The sequence below is a fragment of the Crocodylus porosus genome, unplaced genomic scaffold (assembly GCF_001723895.1).
Source record: "Crocodylus porosus isolate Cpor-Errol unplaced genomic scaffold, CroPor_comp1, whole genome shotgun sequence".
Classification (NCBI taxonomy): Eukaryota; Metazoa; Chordata; order Crocodylia; family Crocodylidae; genus Crocodylus; species Crocodylus porosus.
The window spans coordinates 102946375-102963772 of record NW_017728931.1 but is presented as its reverse complement, the minus strand read 5'-3'; the positions used below and the strand labels follow the sequence as shown (position 1 = coordinate 102963772).

General features: G+C 43.9%; 1 protein-coding gene across 1 annotated transcript in view; it reads right to left on the bottom strand.

Annotated features, from left to right (window-relative positions):
* CPED1 (cadherin like and PC-esterase domain containing 1) overlaps nt 1-17398 on the bottom strand; it is a 225958-nt gene that overhangs the window by 184506 nt on the left and 24054 nt on the right. The window contains exons 3-4 of the mRNA XM_019543955.1: nt 11551-11657; nt 7376-7451 (exon numbers count right to left, since the gene is read on the bottom strand). Coding sequence (XP_019399500.1) covers nt 7376-7451; nt 11551-11657 — 183 coding nt within the window. The remainder of the gene's footprint in view (nt 1-7375; nt 7452-11550; nt 11658-17398) is intronic.

Here is a 17398-nt window from a genome sequence, read left to right as displayed (position 1 = left end):
CCCCACTTACCTGCAGGAGCTGATCTCCAGGCTGCTTGGCAGCTATGTGCATATACATGCACATGATGCCCCCTCCCTGACCACACTCCCCCCACTCCCTCCCAGGAACTCTACCAGCCTGAAGAGTGCTCTTTTCAAAACTACAAAGTCTGTGGGCTTCTCCACTAAAATGAGAAATCTGTGGTTTCCTCCCATGAAAGGGAAAATCTGTGTTTTTCTCCATTTTTCTATAGGAAATGGAAAACCCGGATCCCTGGATATCACAGGCCTCCAACCATTTACATGCATCTGAAGCAGGAAGCAAGCTGGAACAGAACTACTATTTAAAAGCTCCCACACTAGAACCCTCTGTAGTCAGCCACCACCAGCAGAAACAGCAGAGTTACACTGTCTTCTCAGCCCAAGGTTTTCCACACTGGACTTTACAATCCATTGTATTACTATTCAGGAGCAACCTGAATCCACCTCTCTCCATCCCCAGGCCCCATCCTCTTCTCTATCCAAACTCTACCTCCCAGCTGTCCCTCTTCTCTCATTCCATCCTACCGAGTGCCATACACAAGGAGGGGACAAACAAGTCTGTCCAGAGTTCAAAGCCTTTTAGCATGGCTCAGGTTGGGTCACAAAAATATCTTTTACATAAAGCTCAAGATTATATTTACTTGAATCTAAGACAAGGATTTCCCCCCAGTCAGCCCCTCATCTTAGATTAATGTACAAAGCAGGGGGGTGGGGAGGGAGGCAGGTGGCTGCTGCAGCTCTAACTCTGGCCTGAGAACAAGTTGGAGCCCAAGTCAGACCCACAGCAGCTTCCTGACCCCTCCTCCTCTTGCCCTCTGCAGCTTCTTCCCCACTACCATCCTCTCTTCCCCCACCACCCTTACTGTCAGGCATAGTTTGGCTCAGGCTCAAATCCCTCTCAGGCACAGAGTACACAGAAACTCTGTCCCCTAGTCAGACAATCAGCGGCATTAACAATGCTGCATGGTCCCTGTCCAGCCAGTCAGCAGTGTCGACAGCAGTGTCGACGCTGCTGCATGGCCGGTGGGGGCTGTGCTCCCACGTGCTGTGCTCCAGAAGGGAACAGAGCATGAGCAGCCTAAGGGAGCAGTGGGAGGGGCGGGGGAGCAGAGGTTATGAGGAGCTTGGAGGGAGAAGGCAGGAAGGCTGAAAGGGGAAGAAGTGGGGGGACAGAAGACAAGGGGTGGCCTGACCTCCCCAGCCACTACTTTCCCTGCTGTAGCAGCATGGGGGAGGGTAAATTTAAGATAACTCTCCAATATTTAGATTCTTTACCTGCAAAATTATAACACATTTATACATTTTCCAAATATAGAATCTAATTATTGAGGGGATGACTTAAATTCAAGGTCAACTTAGATTTAACTAAATGCAGGGGGTTTGTTTGGGGTTTTTTGCATTAAAAATCATGATCAATCCACATTACCCTTACTTAAAATACAGAAACAAAACTAAAGACATAATCCTAAATTCAATAGCCCAAAGGAGTGTTTTGGCATCAGGCAGATAGAGGAGCTAGACATAAGAACTTGTCCCAGGCCCAAGAATTTCTGAGTGGAGGACTGATATCACCATCTACTCATGTCATTCCTCTTTTTCTCCCCTGACTTTATTCTCCCACTGCACAATCTGATCACTTTCCGTTTTACTCCACTTCATACCCCTGGGCTTCTGTCTCTCCCAGAAGGAAGTCATTATTAACACTTCTAACATGTTTTCCAAAAGAAAAAGTTCAAACATAGGTCTTCAGCCTAGCTGATGCTATTTTACATTAAAGAGAAACAAAGAAACAAGAACTACTATGAAAGTGGCTGGTAACAAAACAAGGCACAACAGCTTGCAGGCAGGCCAGTGGGCCCCATTTTTAACAAACCTATTGTTACAGTACTACAGCTTTGGTATAGGAACCACAACAAAGAAAATACATCATTTGTAAAAATAAATAACCATTATAAAGTCTGCAAAATATAAGCAATCTGTCTGCTCTAAACCTGTTGCCCCCATCATCTCAACCTTATTGACTACCACCCTTTGCCCTGACTCAGCTTGTCTTTTATTAGACTTCATGCTCTTCAGAGCAGCAACATTGTGTTTGACTTGTTCTGAAAATTACCTAATACCCTTGAGGGGCTGAATAAATGGCAAATATAGTAATAACAATACAACTGCCCATCACCATCAATAATGGGAGAGTTCCCCCATAGGCACAGACAAAATGGGAGCCTAACACTGATTTAAAAAGAGAAATGTGCTTTTGCAGGGAGACAGCCTGGACAGATATTGACCAAAACTGTCTATTCCTAGGATAATTTTAAAATCCCAGCCACTCAGCCAAACCCAGATTATTGCCAGTTCTGTTGTCTGGTCTGGGAGGAAAACTCTATCAGAAGTTCCAACAAGGCAGAAAGAATTAGCTAGCTAGGGGTGCTGTTATAGATTACCTTTAAAACATTTTAAATCTTTGGAATATTATGCCATCATAAAGTTAGAACAGTTTCAGAAGGTTAAAGCTTAATGCTGTCTCAGACGTGCACAACTGTGACTAGCCACTCAAGGGCCTGGTGAGCAGGGACACAGGCACAGATAGGAGCCAGGACTCTCTCCCTCCTACCGGCTGTGAGAGGAGGGTGGAGGGTGGCATGTAGCTCAGTATGCTGTGGCTTCCTTCTAGGGTAGGGGCAGGCCACATTGGGCCCATGGTAGACACCATATCCCAGCAGCTCCTGCCTGTGTTGCTGCAGCCAGTTGCCACTGAGACCCCAGGAACGGCGGCACTGTCACAGCGCAGGGACCAGGGTTTCCATGGAGACCAGCCCGAGCAGTGCTGGCAGGTCACGCAGCTGGGTGAGAAGCTGCTCTGGGGCTGAGATCTTGCAGTGGTGACAGCATGGTCTGGAGCTGAGGCAGAGCTGCAATCCACTGCCCAAACTCTGGACACGCAGGCAGCAAATCATGGCTGTGTCCTGGCTCCAGACCACATTGTCACCACTGCAAAATCCCAGCCCCAGCCCGAGAACAGCTCCCTGCCCTCTGCCCCACATGCCCTGCCAGTGACGCGAGGGTTGGTCTCCACGGAAACTCTAGCCCTGCACTGTCACAGTGCCACCACTGCTTGGGTCTCCATGGAAACTAGCCACAGCGATGCAGGCAGAGGCTGCTGGGAAATGGGAGTCCAGCCACCAGCTGGATCTGCCATTTTGCCCATTGCTGCTCTAGGAGTAGAGTTGTGGCTTCCCTCGTTCCACAGCCAACAGTAGCCAGCTGGAGAAGTAAGGAAAAGTAAAGATAAAGGAGTGAAACAAATAAAAAAGACCAAATTCTTATATGGGTTTCAGTGAATTGGGATTTGGTCATGGAGGTGTAGCCATGCAGCACGAGCAATGGCTTCAACAGCACTATAACTGGAATCAAACATATGCTATCCAAAGAATAACCAAAGTGCAGGGATAGTGTGGATGTCAGGCCTGGCCATTTTCAGGGAACCTAAGTCAAAGCTGCAGAAATATGACTGAACAGCAAGCCAAAGGCTTGTATCCTACATACTCGCATTACAGTTGTGTTACCTAAAACAAAGGTAACCAAATGTATTAATACCTATTTTGTTATAATAAGTGCATTTTGCTAACATGTTCAAATGATTATAGACACAAAGGTAGTCTTGAGGATGGAAAGAGCAAAACAGCCTTGTCAGGCCCACAGGCCACAGTTAGTAAATAACTGACCAAGGGCCAAAAGGCAAGGCATAAAGAAGATAAGAAACCTTTCCTTCTACTCTCTCAACAATATAAATTTCAATTGATTAACATGATCCTGAGTAAAGACTACCAGACTGGGGTCAGACACCTAAAAATAAAGAGCCTGAGCTAAGGTGATCCCTTGATGTCTTTCCCAGGAACACTACCATCTGGTTCCATCCAATTCCAAAAATTCCAATGAAACAAAGAAATTTAAATAAAACCAATCAGAAGTCAGTTATTAGCACATCAAATCAACCACGTATACATATTGTTCCTGGGGCAAGCAACAAATTGGATCTTTCCTGAATCAGCAGGAAAAAAAAAACTCAGCAAGAGTGCCCAGGAAAGCAGAGATGCCTGGCCAGCAGACCTGTTCTTCCTGAATCCAAGGCTGCATAAGCATTGTTTTTATTAGTAGCAATAAGTCTTTGCTATTGCATAGCCTACTAAAGCTTTCAAGTTGTGACTGGAATGGTCAAATTGATCAATTATTCTCACTGCTAAGCACAAGTCCAATAAAAAGATAACAGAGGAGTTGGGTTAACACTCACACCAGGGCAGAGCTGAGAGCCAGTGAGCTCACTGCATGTATGCCACATCAGGCAGAGTTGAGACCCAGCAGGTTCGCAGCATCAGTTGGCTAAGGGGGTTGCTGACAGAACCATTTCAAATTATAGTGGTTCAGTTCAAATCAGTACCATGGAGGAGGGGAAACGATGCCATGGTGCACTGGCCTGAGGTGAGGTGAGGTGGATGGATGCCTAGCTCTAAAAACTAATTGTCCATGCTCATTAGTATTTCATTGACATTTTAACTGCTTCCCTTGCACCAACAGCCAGCCAGCCAAGTGACTGGGGATGCCAGAGCAAGCAGCAAACTACTGAGCTGCACCTGGGTCAGGTGTTGTGGGGTCTTTGTGGTTAGGGTGTTATGGTACTGGCTTCAAGTGAAAACCTCCTCCTTCCTCCATAACACCCCCTGGAGGAAGGAGGAGGTGTTCACTTGAAGCCAGTACCACCCCCTTGAGCAACAGCATTTAGAAGGGTTGAAAGTCTGTCCATGGAACAAAGGAGTGGGAAGGGCTGGGAATGGTGCATCCTGGGATGCTGGAGGAATGAAAACAAAGCATTTTATTTCCCCAGAGTGGACTAACAATACCCGGGAAAGGCCAGGGTAAAATGGATCAAGGATAACCCTTGTTTGATTTGGCATAACTTTAAAACATTTAGAGAGTACTTAGCACAGGTTAACACCCCTTAATATGTAAATGATCCTGTTTTACATGCCTTTATGACTGTTTAACAGTAAACTATAACACTACCCTAGGATGGGGAGTCTATTGTCACTATTTATGCTGTTGGTTTATTTCATGTCTTTCACTCCTTTTGACCACTAAATCCAAATGATTGGATTGGGTTCAGTTTCTGAATCTCATGCACAAGTGCAGTGCTGTTGTGTTTGGTTTCCAGAATTGCATGGCAATGTTTAAAGTAAAAAAACTCACAGATTAAACATGTTTCACGGGTTTTTTGTTTTATTTTCAGTCTTGGCAAAAACCTTCTTATACAAAACTTAATGTATGCCACTTGAATAATGAACCCCTCCTCGGGTTTATTTCATCCTCAGATACTGATGTAGGGACCTGACTCCTGAACACCCACAATGCCTAACATTTTCAATAGGACTTCAGCATCTAATAATCAAACGACACGGAAAAGGGACCAATATGGTACCTGTAAGAGAAGTGAAACACTGGCCAGTTTACCACACAAATTGAATGTAGTATGAGAGTGGTCGATACCACAATTTATGAACACCAATGAAAAAGTACATGGGTGAGGGGGAAAGCTCTCTGTGCGGCGAGTGCTTCCTGTGCTTGTGGTTTTGTGGTAGCAAAGCAAGAACACAGTTTTAATTGGCCTTTCTCCAAATAGTACAACATAGCGGACCAAATGGAACAGACCAAACTGTTTCAAAGGCAAACTATTACAAAATGAATATTAATTTTCAAATCCTAAAATACTTGACACTTTTACAGGTGCATTCTGACTGTCCAAGATCTAGTTTGTAATCAGGATAGCCTCCAATTCACATCCCAATGCAAGAACCCACACAAAGCACTGTGTCACAGAAACACAAACATGAACTCAGCAAAAGAACTGAGTGTGATATCAATTACATTGTGTACATCCAGAAGAGCAGCAATAATGTTGGGCATTCCCTGGTATAACTGAGCTCTGAATCCAACTCCATGGGGTTTAACTAGTGCTTAAAACAGTGCATAGGGCTTTTTGAAGCCCCTTAACACTGGGCTAAATTTTAACCATAGTAAATTATGATTCTCTGGCAACAGGCCCAGAACCTTTAACTTCTCTGGTTGATGAACTTAATATACAAAGGCTTTTTTATCAGTAAACTATGTCTGGACAGAAACCAAGCTCCAACTCCTACTCCTTCTCCATGCCACAACATTTTTGTAAAGCTGGATAAACTTACAGCATTGAACTAAGGATTTCACCATGAATACATGATATTAACACATTATATTTTGTATCCTAGAAGCATCAATTTCCCCCGTATGCTCCAGTTAAGTGATGCAATATCTTTAGTTAAAAGGCTACTATGGCCTCATCTCTAATACCTCCATGCCAAGCCTAGGACTGCTGCCAAGATAATAAACTCTACCCACAGACTCCCACACAAAACGCCAGCAAATAGTCAGCAGAGATGGTTCAGTGTAGCCTTGGGTGCATATCCTAGTGTTGCTCTCCAGTTCTTTGCCTTAGAAAACCCTGAGAGCTATGTTGGGTAGCATATTTGGACCTGCTCTGACCATCTCCACTGTCTGACTGAAGAGCCTGAGTGCACCTGGAGTCCAGGGCTTATTTCCTCAGGAGTGATAGCGGGTTTAACTGGAAGGCAGTTTAGATACAGTTAGGGGTGGATCTAGGGAGACTGCACTGGTACACTTGTATACACCTTTGATTCCTGGTCTACCCAAAGTTTAATAACCAACTCCCTGACAAGTGTCAGCAGCATTTCTAGTGAGGCCATGCTGACAGAGTCAATTTACTTTGTAGTTACTTACCTAAACTTTTCATTCCACAGGTGTTAATGACCCTCTCTTCTTTTTAATGGTCTTGATGGTCTACTGACCAAGCTACCTTTTTTCTGCAATTCTGCTATCTGTTAGCTACTCCTGAAGCTTCTGTTTAACAGAAAATTGTTTTTAACTCACTCCAATGAAGTTATATTTTTTGCTTCAATATTAAACTGAATAATATAGCCCTAGGCCCCTAATATATTTAATAAAGTTCCTAGTTTATTTTTAAGTGGGGAAAATGTGGTTTTATGTGATCATGCACCTCACCACCTGCACTCCCCTTTTCAAAATTATAGCTCTGCCCACAGACAAAGCCTCTAATAAATGCAATTCACTTTTAAGAGATGTGCAAAATAGACAAATACTCTTGTACTGGTTTAATTAGTGTCTAAACAATACTTATACCAGAAGCATGAAACTTTACATTCCAACACACTTTTGCATTAGTCTCACTTCTAAGAAAATCAAAGCACTTTCAACATATATGCAAATTTAAAAAGAAATAAAGGATTACCTGGAAATTTTCTAATTATCTGGCATAATCCTTCTTTTCTGCAAAGCAAATGTTGAATTTCTGGGATTGTATTTACCTGAAAAGAATAAAAAGAAATGCTAGCAACCTAATTGGTAAGTTCATGTTCTTTTAGGAGGTTAGCACAATTTCATATATAATTTGTCAGGGACAACTCAGGCGTGGAAGTGCTGTTATGTTCTTATAACTCCTTGCCACAGCCTGTGACCTGGAGAAAGGACCAATTTAGGCAGTCTTTCTTCACGGCCATCAAATGGCTGTTCCTTCTCCTGCTTACTGGAGTTTTTTAATCTCTCTTTTTCAGTCTCCGTAGCTTCTTTCTCTACTCATCTACCAATCATTCTCATTCACAACACAGGGGAAAAAAAATGCACAGAGCAAAAACAATTCCAGTTTTAGGGTCTAATACCACAATGTACATGATCTGGTCTGAGGATCTGCTGTGCCACAGACTGGCCCGAATGCCACTTAAGGAGTTTTGGTGAGCTGCCGCATGCCAGATCAGCAGTCGTGTCCCCACCTCCCCACAAACAGCTCACCAAATCTCCCTAAGCGACTCTGCTCCACACTAGGCCAGGCAGCGGAGGTAGGGCAACGGGCAAGCAGGGGAGCAGTGGAGGGAAGAGGGGCATCTGGCAGCAGCACAGGTGGGCGAGACCAGGTCTGGGTTTGCAAAACAGTGACAGCACAGAGCCAGGGCTTGGTGCACAGCTATTATCCACTCCCTGCACGCCACTGGAACAGGTGCCAGGTCTGTGGGCAGGGGCATAAGAGGACAGATTGTAGCCCTACTTCAGGCCCCAGCCCTGCGCTGTTACTGCTCCATAATCCCAGGGTCTCTATGGAGACCAGCCAGGGCACATGGCCAGGCAGACAGGACGGAGCTATGGGAGGGTGGGGAGCTGCATCCAGGATCTCCCCTAGCACCCCCTACCGTGCCAAGGTGGTGTTAAAGCACCCTCACATCTTGCCCGCCACACCTTTGATGTCGACTATGTATAAGGGGGGCTGCCTTCTGTCCCTTCTGACATGGTGCTCTGATGTATCTCGGTCTCGGTTCTATTCTGGGTGACTCGGTACACCCGAGCCTTATGGGCTATGCATGGCTCCAACCACCCCTGTACCACGCCCCAAGCCTCGCAGATGTACCGGACGTTGTTTGGTTGATTTCACTCTGGCTTGCCTCGCAACCGTGCTCCCTGGCACTCATCAACAATCTCTGCCCCCGCTCCGGGTCTTCTCGCACTTCGGGCTCAGGTGGCTATAGCCGTGCCTGGCCCCCAAATCCCCTCGGGCCCCCAAATCCCCTCCTGTGGGGCTCAGGCGGCCTTGGCCTTACCTGGCCCCCAATCCTCTGCTTCCCTTCTCGGGGCTGGGGTTAGTGCACCCCTGAATGTTGCGCCCTCTCTGGCACCGGGGTCCCCACACTACTGTGGAGCCCTTATGAGGCCTCCTCCAACCTCTAATAGCCTCACCCAGTCCTCCTGTGTAACAACAACAAAAAAACAATAACACAAGCCCCTGGGCTATAACACAAAGCTAAACCTCATGGCTAAATGTTCTCCAAATCACACCACCCCTCTCACCCGTGTAAATAGAGGCTGGTACATCCAGGCCTTTTCTCTTTCCCACATTCAGGGCCGAGCTCTTTTCCTTAGTCAAGCAGTACTCCTTCTTTCTGGCTGCCAGTTGACAGAGAGCACTCACAGCCTCCAGTCTGTGTCTTATAGTAGTCAGCCCTGCCCCTTCCGGTCAGCTGACACACCAGGTGTGGGCCCTTAGCTCCTCCTGGTTGCCCCTAGCAACCAGCACCTGAGCCCATACTGCTGCTTTTCAAGTAGCAGGCACCTTAGTGCCCTGCTATAAACCTCACCCATGTGGGTCCTGCCACCAGTGATGCCCAGGTAGCAGGGCTGGGACTGGCAGCTGCAGTAACCAGAAAGAGATGCTGCTGCCAGGGGCTGCTGGAAAGCAAGTCTAGCCGTCACATCACCTGAGCCCTGCTGTGCATCCATGGGTAGGAGGACTGGCCACACATGCCACGGCCCGAACTGTCCCCTGCACCTGGGCCAGGCAGGGCCAAGGGACCTACCACAGGCCAAACAAAATTCCTTGGTAGGTTAAATCCAGCCTGTGGGCCATATTTTGCCCATCCCTAGCATAGCTGGAGGTAAACCCCTGGGGTCCTTCCATGCCTCAGTTCCCTACCTGTGACACAGGGCTAATAGCACTTGGCTACATCACAAGGTATTGTGAGGATTAATACATTAAAGATCCTGAAGGGCTCAAATAGTACAACATGGGATGGGGCTGACCAGAAAGCAAGGTTTCATGCTTAAAGGATATTTTTTTTTAATGAGAAGGGAAACAAGTATGTTTTAAATGTCCTGAAAACTGGAAATCTGAGAAAATAAGGGTTTGGAAATACAGATGCATGGCTCCCTACCCTGGGGTCAGGCTGCTTGCCAGATCCAGTCTGGAGTTCAGGATGGTGGACAGACCTAGGATGAACTCCAGGGACAGAAGTAGGGTTCCATGGAAATCCTACCTCATGAAAGTTTCCACAGGGTACCGTAACACTGTTGAATCATAGGGCTGTGAGAAACAGCACTGTTTCATTTCAACTTCCTTTTTGCCATTTTGATGGGACAGTGTTTCATTTTGAGTTTCATTTAATTTCAAAGCACTGTTCCATTTTGTTTTGTCAAAACTGTTTTGTTGTTTTGACGCTGTTTCAACATTTCGCCCATAGGCTATAATGGGGAAGCATGAAACTGCCTATAATTTTGTCATTTTGGGGCAGATTTGGATGAAAACAGCAGGGATGGTAGGCCCTTCTGAGGGCATGAAGCCTGCCAACTTTCAAGGAGATAGGTGCAGGGGTTTCTGGGAACCTGCACCTCAAGCTGCTACCAAGGAGAACTCATGACGTGTGTGACTATGTGTGCATGTTAAGGCACGCCCTCTACATGACATGGTAGTGTGCTCCAATGAGGTCTCCTTCTCCCCTGCAGCTTCAGTCCAGTCCATCACTTTAGATGACAACAGGTAATAACTTAGTCGGCAGCACAGTAGCACCAGCAGCATCTCAGGCAGCCAGTCACAGTCAATATCAGAGCAGTCCTTCCCCCCTCTTCCCTACTTTCTGTTTCCCTGAAGGCAAGCCAAGCTTCAGCTTCAAAACTCAAAACATTTTGAAGCTCAAAACATTTGACTGCCCTCATTTCATTCTGAGGCTGTTTCAAAGGCCTTCGTTTTGATTTCACTATTTTGAGCTCGAAACAAGTCAAAACAGCATCAAAATGAAACAGCCGGCGAAATTTCACACAGCCCTACTGAATAATAAATAGGTAACAATTCCTACCACTTTTACTCTGAACCTTCAGTTATGAGAGTACAATTTAGTATCTGCAATTAGTATGTGTGCATTTTTTTAAAATTACAAGCTATATTGATATTTACAGTTTTGGACATGTAAATAACTGTGCACAATTTAAGTTATTTAATTGTTTGTACCTGCAAGTCAGATATTTGATCAAGTTCTTTTGATGTCCATGTTACTTAAATTGTGCCTGTATTGGGCAATGTTTAGGAAAGCAAGGGGCAGTTAAGGACATACAGGTCTACAGTCAATTCAGACTTGGCATGGGCGACAAACCCCTCTCTTAACTTGGGCTGAGGTGGCCCCAATTCTAAAAATTCTGGGTGAATTTCCAATTGGTTTTTCTTTTCATTCACAAATTATTTTGTCTCAAAGAGATTTTTCTTTAAGTCTGATGCAACTGCTATAGTTCCTTTGATACACAGCAGTGGAATTCTGATTGTGGGTGATTGATTCCAGAGGACCAAATTAGACCAAAACAAAAGCATAGCACCCATAGGCAACAAATTTTCAATTTCTATAAACACTAAGAGATTAAATTACATGCAAATTATAAGGAATCATAAAGTGCTCTGGTTTCCAAATAGGATAACAGGATATTCTTAACATACATATGACATATGAAAAATGTTCCTTGGTGGGTGGTAATTATGGAAACATGCCCATTCTTTAGAGTTTAATTAACTTACTTTTAAGACCCCAAAAATCAACACTTTAAAGTAGGTACTGAAAATATGGGGTAGTTCAAATAGGAAATGACACATTAATACTGTACCTTCTGGAATAGCTCTAATTGATGCAAGTCATCCATCTGAAAGCAGTTTGTATCATTGGCTTTACTAGAAGACAAGCAAATCAAAAGATCCCAAGGTCTTACTTCACCTATTAAATGGAACAGGAGCATATTAAGAGACAAATATTATGAAGTTCCATGCACATCATGATGAATTGCAGACTTTTGTCATATTATGTATTACTAAGCACAGGCAAGGAGGAGGAAATTACTAGGAGGCACTGCCTTAGTTTCATATATACTATCATAAGTTTTGTTACTGTTGTTATTAACTCTGGACACTGGGGAAAATTAAAGCAGGTATATAAAAAGGTATACATAGGATTCTTACTAACACCAACTTCCTCACTTATGTTTGGATCTAAAAAGTGGCTCTGGAAAGTGAATGTTCAAGTCCTGCTTCTTTTTTAAGCTTCCCCATGCTAAAATTTATGGTAGATGTCAGGATGTTATAAACACAGTCTGCCAAGTTCTTTTCAAAGAAGCAAGAAAAGGTTGCTAAAATCAGTTCTTGGTTTAAAGTTGCTTCCTAGGAACTGGACATTAGATAGCCATCATGCCATTTATGGCCATATTTGTTCCAGGATTCATGTAAATGTGAGAAAAGCAAGTTACAATTAAAATCTGGTGTCAGAGGCAAGACAGTGATGTGAGAAAGGGAAACAATAATTATATCACCATAGCTTCCTAGGTGTCTAAATTAATATAAGTTTGTCCAATTCATACCTATTTTATGCATCCTCTCACAGTTTATCCCTCTTAGAACACATTTACTTAGAAGTGGGAGGGAGGGGGGAAAGGGACAAGGGTAACGATAGCATGCACAAATGCATTTTTTATGAATGCAGAATGTACCTGTTATTACAAAACAAAGTAAAACTTTTTAATTATCATGAGATTATAAAGCTGAGATTTTATTTACATTGCATACACCTGTGGATAATTATGCAATTTCTACATTAGGAAAATAAGTATGGCTGTATAAAAATAACCTTGCGCGTTAGTGAAATTTAGGATCTGGAAGACTTGAGAATGTCCCTTTGTGAACTGAAAAAGTTTAAGTATGTCTTCAAAAGAAGTACACTGCAAGCAAACAAAACACCAGAAAACAAAACATACTAGGAAATTCTTCATTTTAGGTCAAAAGATGTATAACATTAATAAACCATGCTGTGAGTTTCACCACGGATATCCTTGTTTAGTAAGTACAGCTTTAACCTTTTAGTTATAATTACATATAATTACATATAACATATAGTATTTGGCTTTTTGCAAACTGAAGGGATGATGTAGAAATTTCCATATTCCTGATACAGTTCATCTCCTTTCTCTAAATTTTGTTTTGCTCAAGAGGATACTCTGTAGTATAAACTGTTTATCTTTAGGACACAAACTAATTTAGATGGCCTTACCAAGAAAAAGAAAAGGATGCCCTCAGACCTTTTCTTAACTGGCCCTTTCATTCTTGCCAAAGCAGAGTATCTGCTGTACAAAGCAAAAAACTAATAACTGATTTTCCAAGGAACAACTCTTGACATGTATCAATCAACATTTCCATCCGGATTGCTGATGGTGATAAAATAACATTACTTTCATGAGTTCTGCACTGAGCTGACCACTGGGAACACCTAAATATTCAGGGATATGGGATACTAGCAAATATTCAGGGATATGGGTTTTCTGTTGCCTACAGAAAAATGGAAAAAGAACATGGATTTTTCCTTTTAACCAAGAAAAACACAGATTTTTCATCTGAATGGAGAAACACATGGATTTTCCACTTTTGCAAAGAGCTCTCTGCAGACTGGCAGATTTCCAGCCTGCAAGGGGCTGGGGGGAGAGGCGGGAGTGCAGTCAGGCAGGAAACACCATGTGCATATATGCACTCTAAAAGGAAATTTACCTGTGTGAAGATTGTTATCCACTGAAGATCATTCACATTAGATGGGAAGGCCACTGCACCGATGCCTGCATGCTCTCTGCAGCTACCATAACCAGCACTGAGGCAAAGATCATGAAACATCAACTCCGCTGGGCTGGCCACTGTGTGCAGGTGGCTAACACACCTCTCCCGAAGGAAGTCCTCTTCTCTCAACTTAGTTATGGTAAGAGGACCCATGGAGGACAGAGCAAGAACTACCCTGAAAATGCACCTTAAGAAAGGTGGCATCAACACTACAAATTGGGAAGTGCTGGCTGGTAACAGGTCTCCATGGCACTACACCATCCATCAAGCTACAGACCACTTCAAAGAGAACCGTCTTGCTCAGGAAGCTGAGAAATGGCAGAGGACAAAGGAAAGCACACATCATCCTGGCCAACATTTGTGTCCCCCCAAGGTACCACTTGTCATATCTGTGTAAAAACTTGCAGAGCATGGATTGGGCTCCTCAGCTGCCTTAAAACTCACCAGTAATACCTTCACACCTCTGCCAGCAGGCATCATCCTCGTATCAAGGGATAACTAATAAAATTCATTGGTCTCTGTGCTCACTGGGATAGGACAAGTAACTGCCTTAGTTTGCAACCAGAAGACCAAAGTTAGAAAGTTACATTTTTCCTAACATACAGCTATAAGGATAATGAGGCAAGAATAGGTTACCCAGGGAGGATGTGAAATCATATCACTGGAGATTTTAAGGAACAGTCAGGGATGGTTGACATTTGCCACAGAATAAGAAAATTTACTGTAGTTTTAAACACATAAATTCACACTCCAGTTTGCCTCACATAACTTGCTTGTGTAGATATACCTACAGTTCAGTTTAATCATATGCAAGCATGCCCCCCCAAACAGCATGCTCCAAATGACTTGTTGAGACTTGACTGAATTATGGAAGAGTACATTCCAGTATAGTTGACGCTGTATGCTTAGCTCTAAATGCTCTCTGTCCACTCAATTGAGTTTGATAAAGTTTTTGGCACATGAATTAGATTGAAGTGTTATAACTGGAAAAGAAAATACCTTTGATAAAAGTTAAGATGCTTTAAATGTAATTGGTTTATTTGCAAGCTACTTTACATGCCCATATAAGTGATAGAGGAAGAAGTCATAAAAAATCCTGCTTCCTAGAGACACTAGACTCTGACAGACCACTCCCTTATCCCTCTTCTGCACTTGTGGATGATCTGGGCTTGTAAGGAGTTACAACAACAGGGGTGAGCAAAATGTCAGTTCCGCACCCTGCCATTTTGGCAACTCCCCACCCTGCCACACACAACACACACTGCCAGCTGCTGAGGCTGGTCTCCATGGAAACCCTGGCCCCACGCTGCCACAGCTCCAGGGCTCCTGGGGTCTCCGTGGAAACCAGCCACAGCAACACAGGCAGGGACTACTGGGAAATGGAGTCTGCTATGGTCCCAATCCAGCCCATGGGCCGGACGTTGCCTGCCTGTGCCTTAGAGTGCCAAAAAAAATAAGCTGGGCTTGATGTACAGACTGGCACAGATACTTATTCCCACGGTGCAAAGGAATCAATCTAAAACCTTGAGCAGCTCATCTGAGTGCTGCCCTTTGCACAGAAATTGATGCAAAACCATCATCAAAAACATTATTTGAAAGATTCAAAGCTAAACCACAGCTCAAATCCTAGCCCAGAAGTAACGCCACTCTTGGATTCAAGTGAGTATTTTGCATCCGTTCTGAAATAGAGACAACAGAGGATGCAGATAAAGACTAGAAGTGAATTTTTAAAATGTGGTTCTTCCTTACATTTTACTATAAATTAGAATAATCACTTCCTACAGTTCAGCACAATCTGTGAAGTCATCAAGCTACACTAAGATGTAAAACATGTGCTTTATAGAAGAATTTTGTATCACATTTCAGTGCTTAATCACTAGCAAACACATCAGGGAAATCTAAACACTCGACACTGTTATCCCCTTCTTTCCAGGTACTCAGCGTTTTGGAGGAATCTCGAGATTATGATGGTATGCTCTCAATATATTGACATTCCACATTAACTTTCTACACAGTCCAGCAAATTCTTGGAGTGTGCTAAGGATAACATTTTGGTACAGGTGACGGAGAGGCCACTTAGGGGGGAAGCTCTTCTTGACTTGCTGCTCACAAGCAGGGAGGAATTTGTTGAAAATGTGAAGAAACTTGGATGACAGTGACCACAAAAAGACAGAGTTCAAGATCCAAAAGAAGGGAAGTGGGGAGGAGACGGGGGGGGAATTGGGAGGGGAAGGGAAGAGGAAGGAGAGCAACAGTATAAAGATGCTAGATCTCAAAAAGCAGACTAACAACCTCAAGGAACTGGTGGACAGGAATCCCTGGGAAGCAAGTCTGAGGAAAAAAGAAGAGCTGGTTGTACTTTAAAGTCAGCTGTATTAAGGACTCAGGGGGCGCAACTACACAAGATGCTGACTGTGCAGTTGTCTGATACTACTGTGCAGTACCATCACGTGGCCAAAACCATGCTGAGATGCTACTACACGGTACTATTGGGCTACTGTGCAGTAGCACCACTTAAAAAGCGTTCACCAGCACTACTGTGCAGTAACTCTAGTTACTGCACATCTACTTAGTACTCGCTTATACAAGTAGTAAATAAATGCTCAGAAACCACTGCACAGTAGCATCTCATATAGATGCGCCCAGGAGCAAGTTATCCCACTGTGATGAAATAAAAGGAAGTGCAACAAGAGACCAGACTGGCTACACAGTAATCTCTTCAGTGACTTGAAACTCAACAAGGAATCCTACAGAAAGTGAAAAATTTGATCACAGCCCTAGAAAATAAGATAAGGTTATTCCACGGACATGAAGACAGAAAATCAGGAAGACTAAGGCAGGATTTGAGATGCAACTGTCAAGGAACATAAAAGTCAATAAAAGAGGATTCTATTAGTAACTCAGAAGTAAGAGCTTCCAAGGAAAATGTAAGTCCATTACTATATACAGAAGACAATCTAGTTATGGAGGATGTAGACAAGGCATTTAATACATTTTTTACTTCAGCCTTCTCAAATAAGTTCAGCTGCCAGATGACAAGTTCAGTTGGCTGCAAAGACAGGGAAGGAGACAAACAGCCTACAGTACTGGAAGAAGAGGTATGGGATTATTTGGAGAAGCTAGATGCTTTCAAATAAGCAGGGCTAAATGAGATGCACCCTAGGCAACTGCCACACTCCAGCAGACCCGACTGATTGGGTCTGCTCCGACACGCTGGAATTACAGTGCATCAGAGCAGCCTCTACACTCCTGTATAGGCACCCTAGGGTCCTGAAGGAATTGGCTAAGGCAATTTCAAAGCCATATATTTAGAGCTATCCTCTGAGAAATCCTGAAACTCCTGAGGGCCTGAGTGACTGGAAGAAGGCAAATATACAGCCAATCTTTAAGAAAGGAAAAAAGAAGGATCGACAGAATTACAGACCAGTCAGACTAACCTTGATCCTAGAAAGATCATGGAGTAGGCTGTGCAGGAATCCATTTTGAAGGACTGCAAGGAGAGCAAGCTGATCAGGAACAGCTCATACATATTCTCCACTCTACCTGCCATGCCCTGTTGTTCAGCTATTCTTGGGAAGGTTTGATGGTCCCTCAAGGTGGAGGTCCACTTTGCTAGACAGTCTGTTCTTTGCAGGGCTCTACCTCCCATACACCCTGTCCCTATACTCTCGGGTCTGTGCTCTGCGACACACACCAATCTCAGGTTTGCCATTCCACTTTAAGCCTCTATGAGAAATCTGAAGGAAACCCAGTTTGTCATTTGACTTAGTTTCATAGTTTTTAGGGTCAGAAGGGACCTGAGCAGATCATCTAGTCCGACCCCCTGCCATGGCAGGAAAGAGTACTGGGGTCAAACGACCCCAG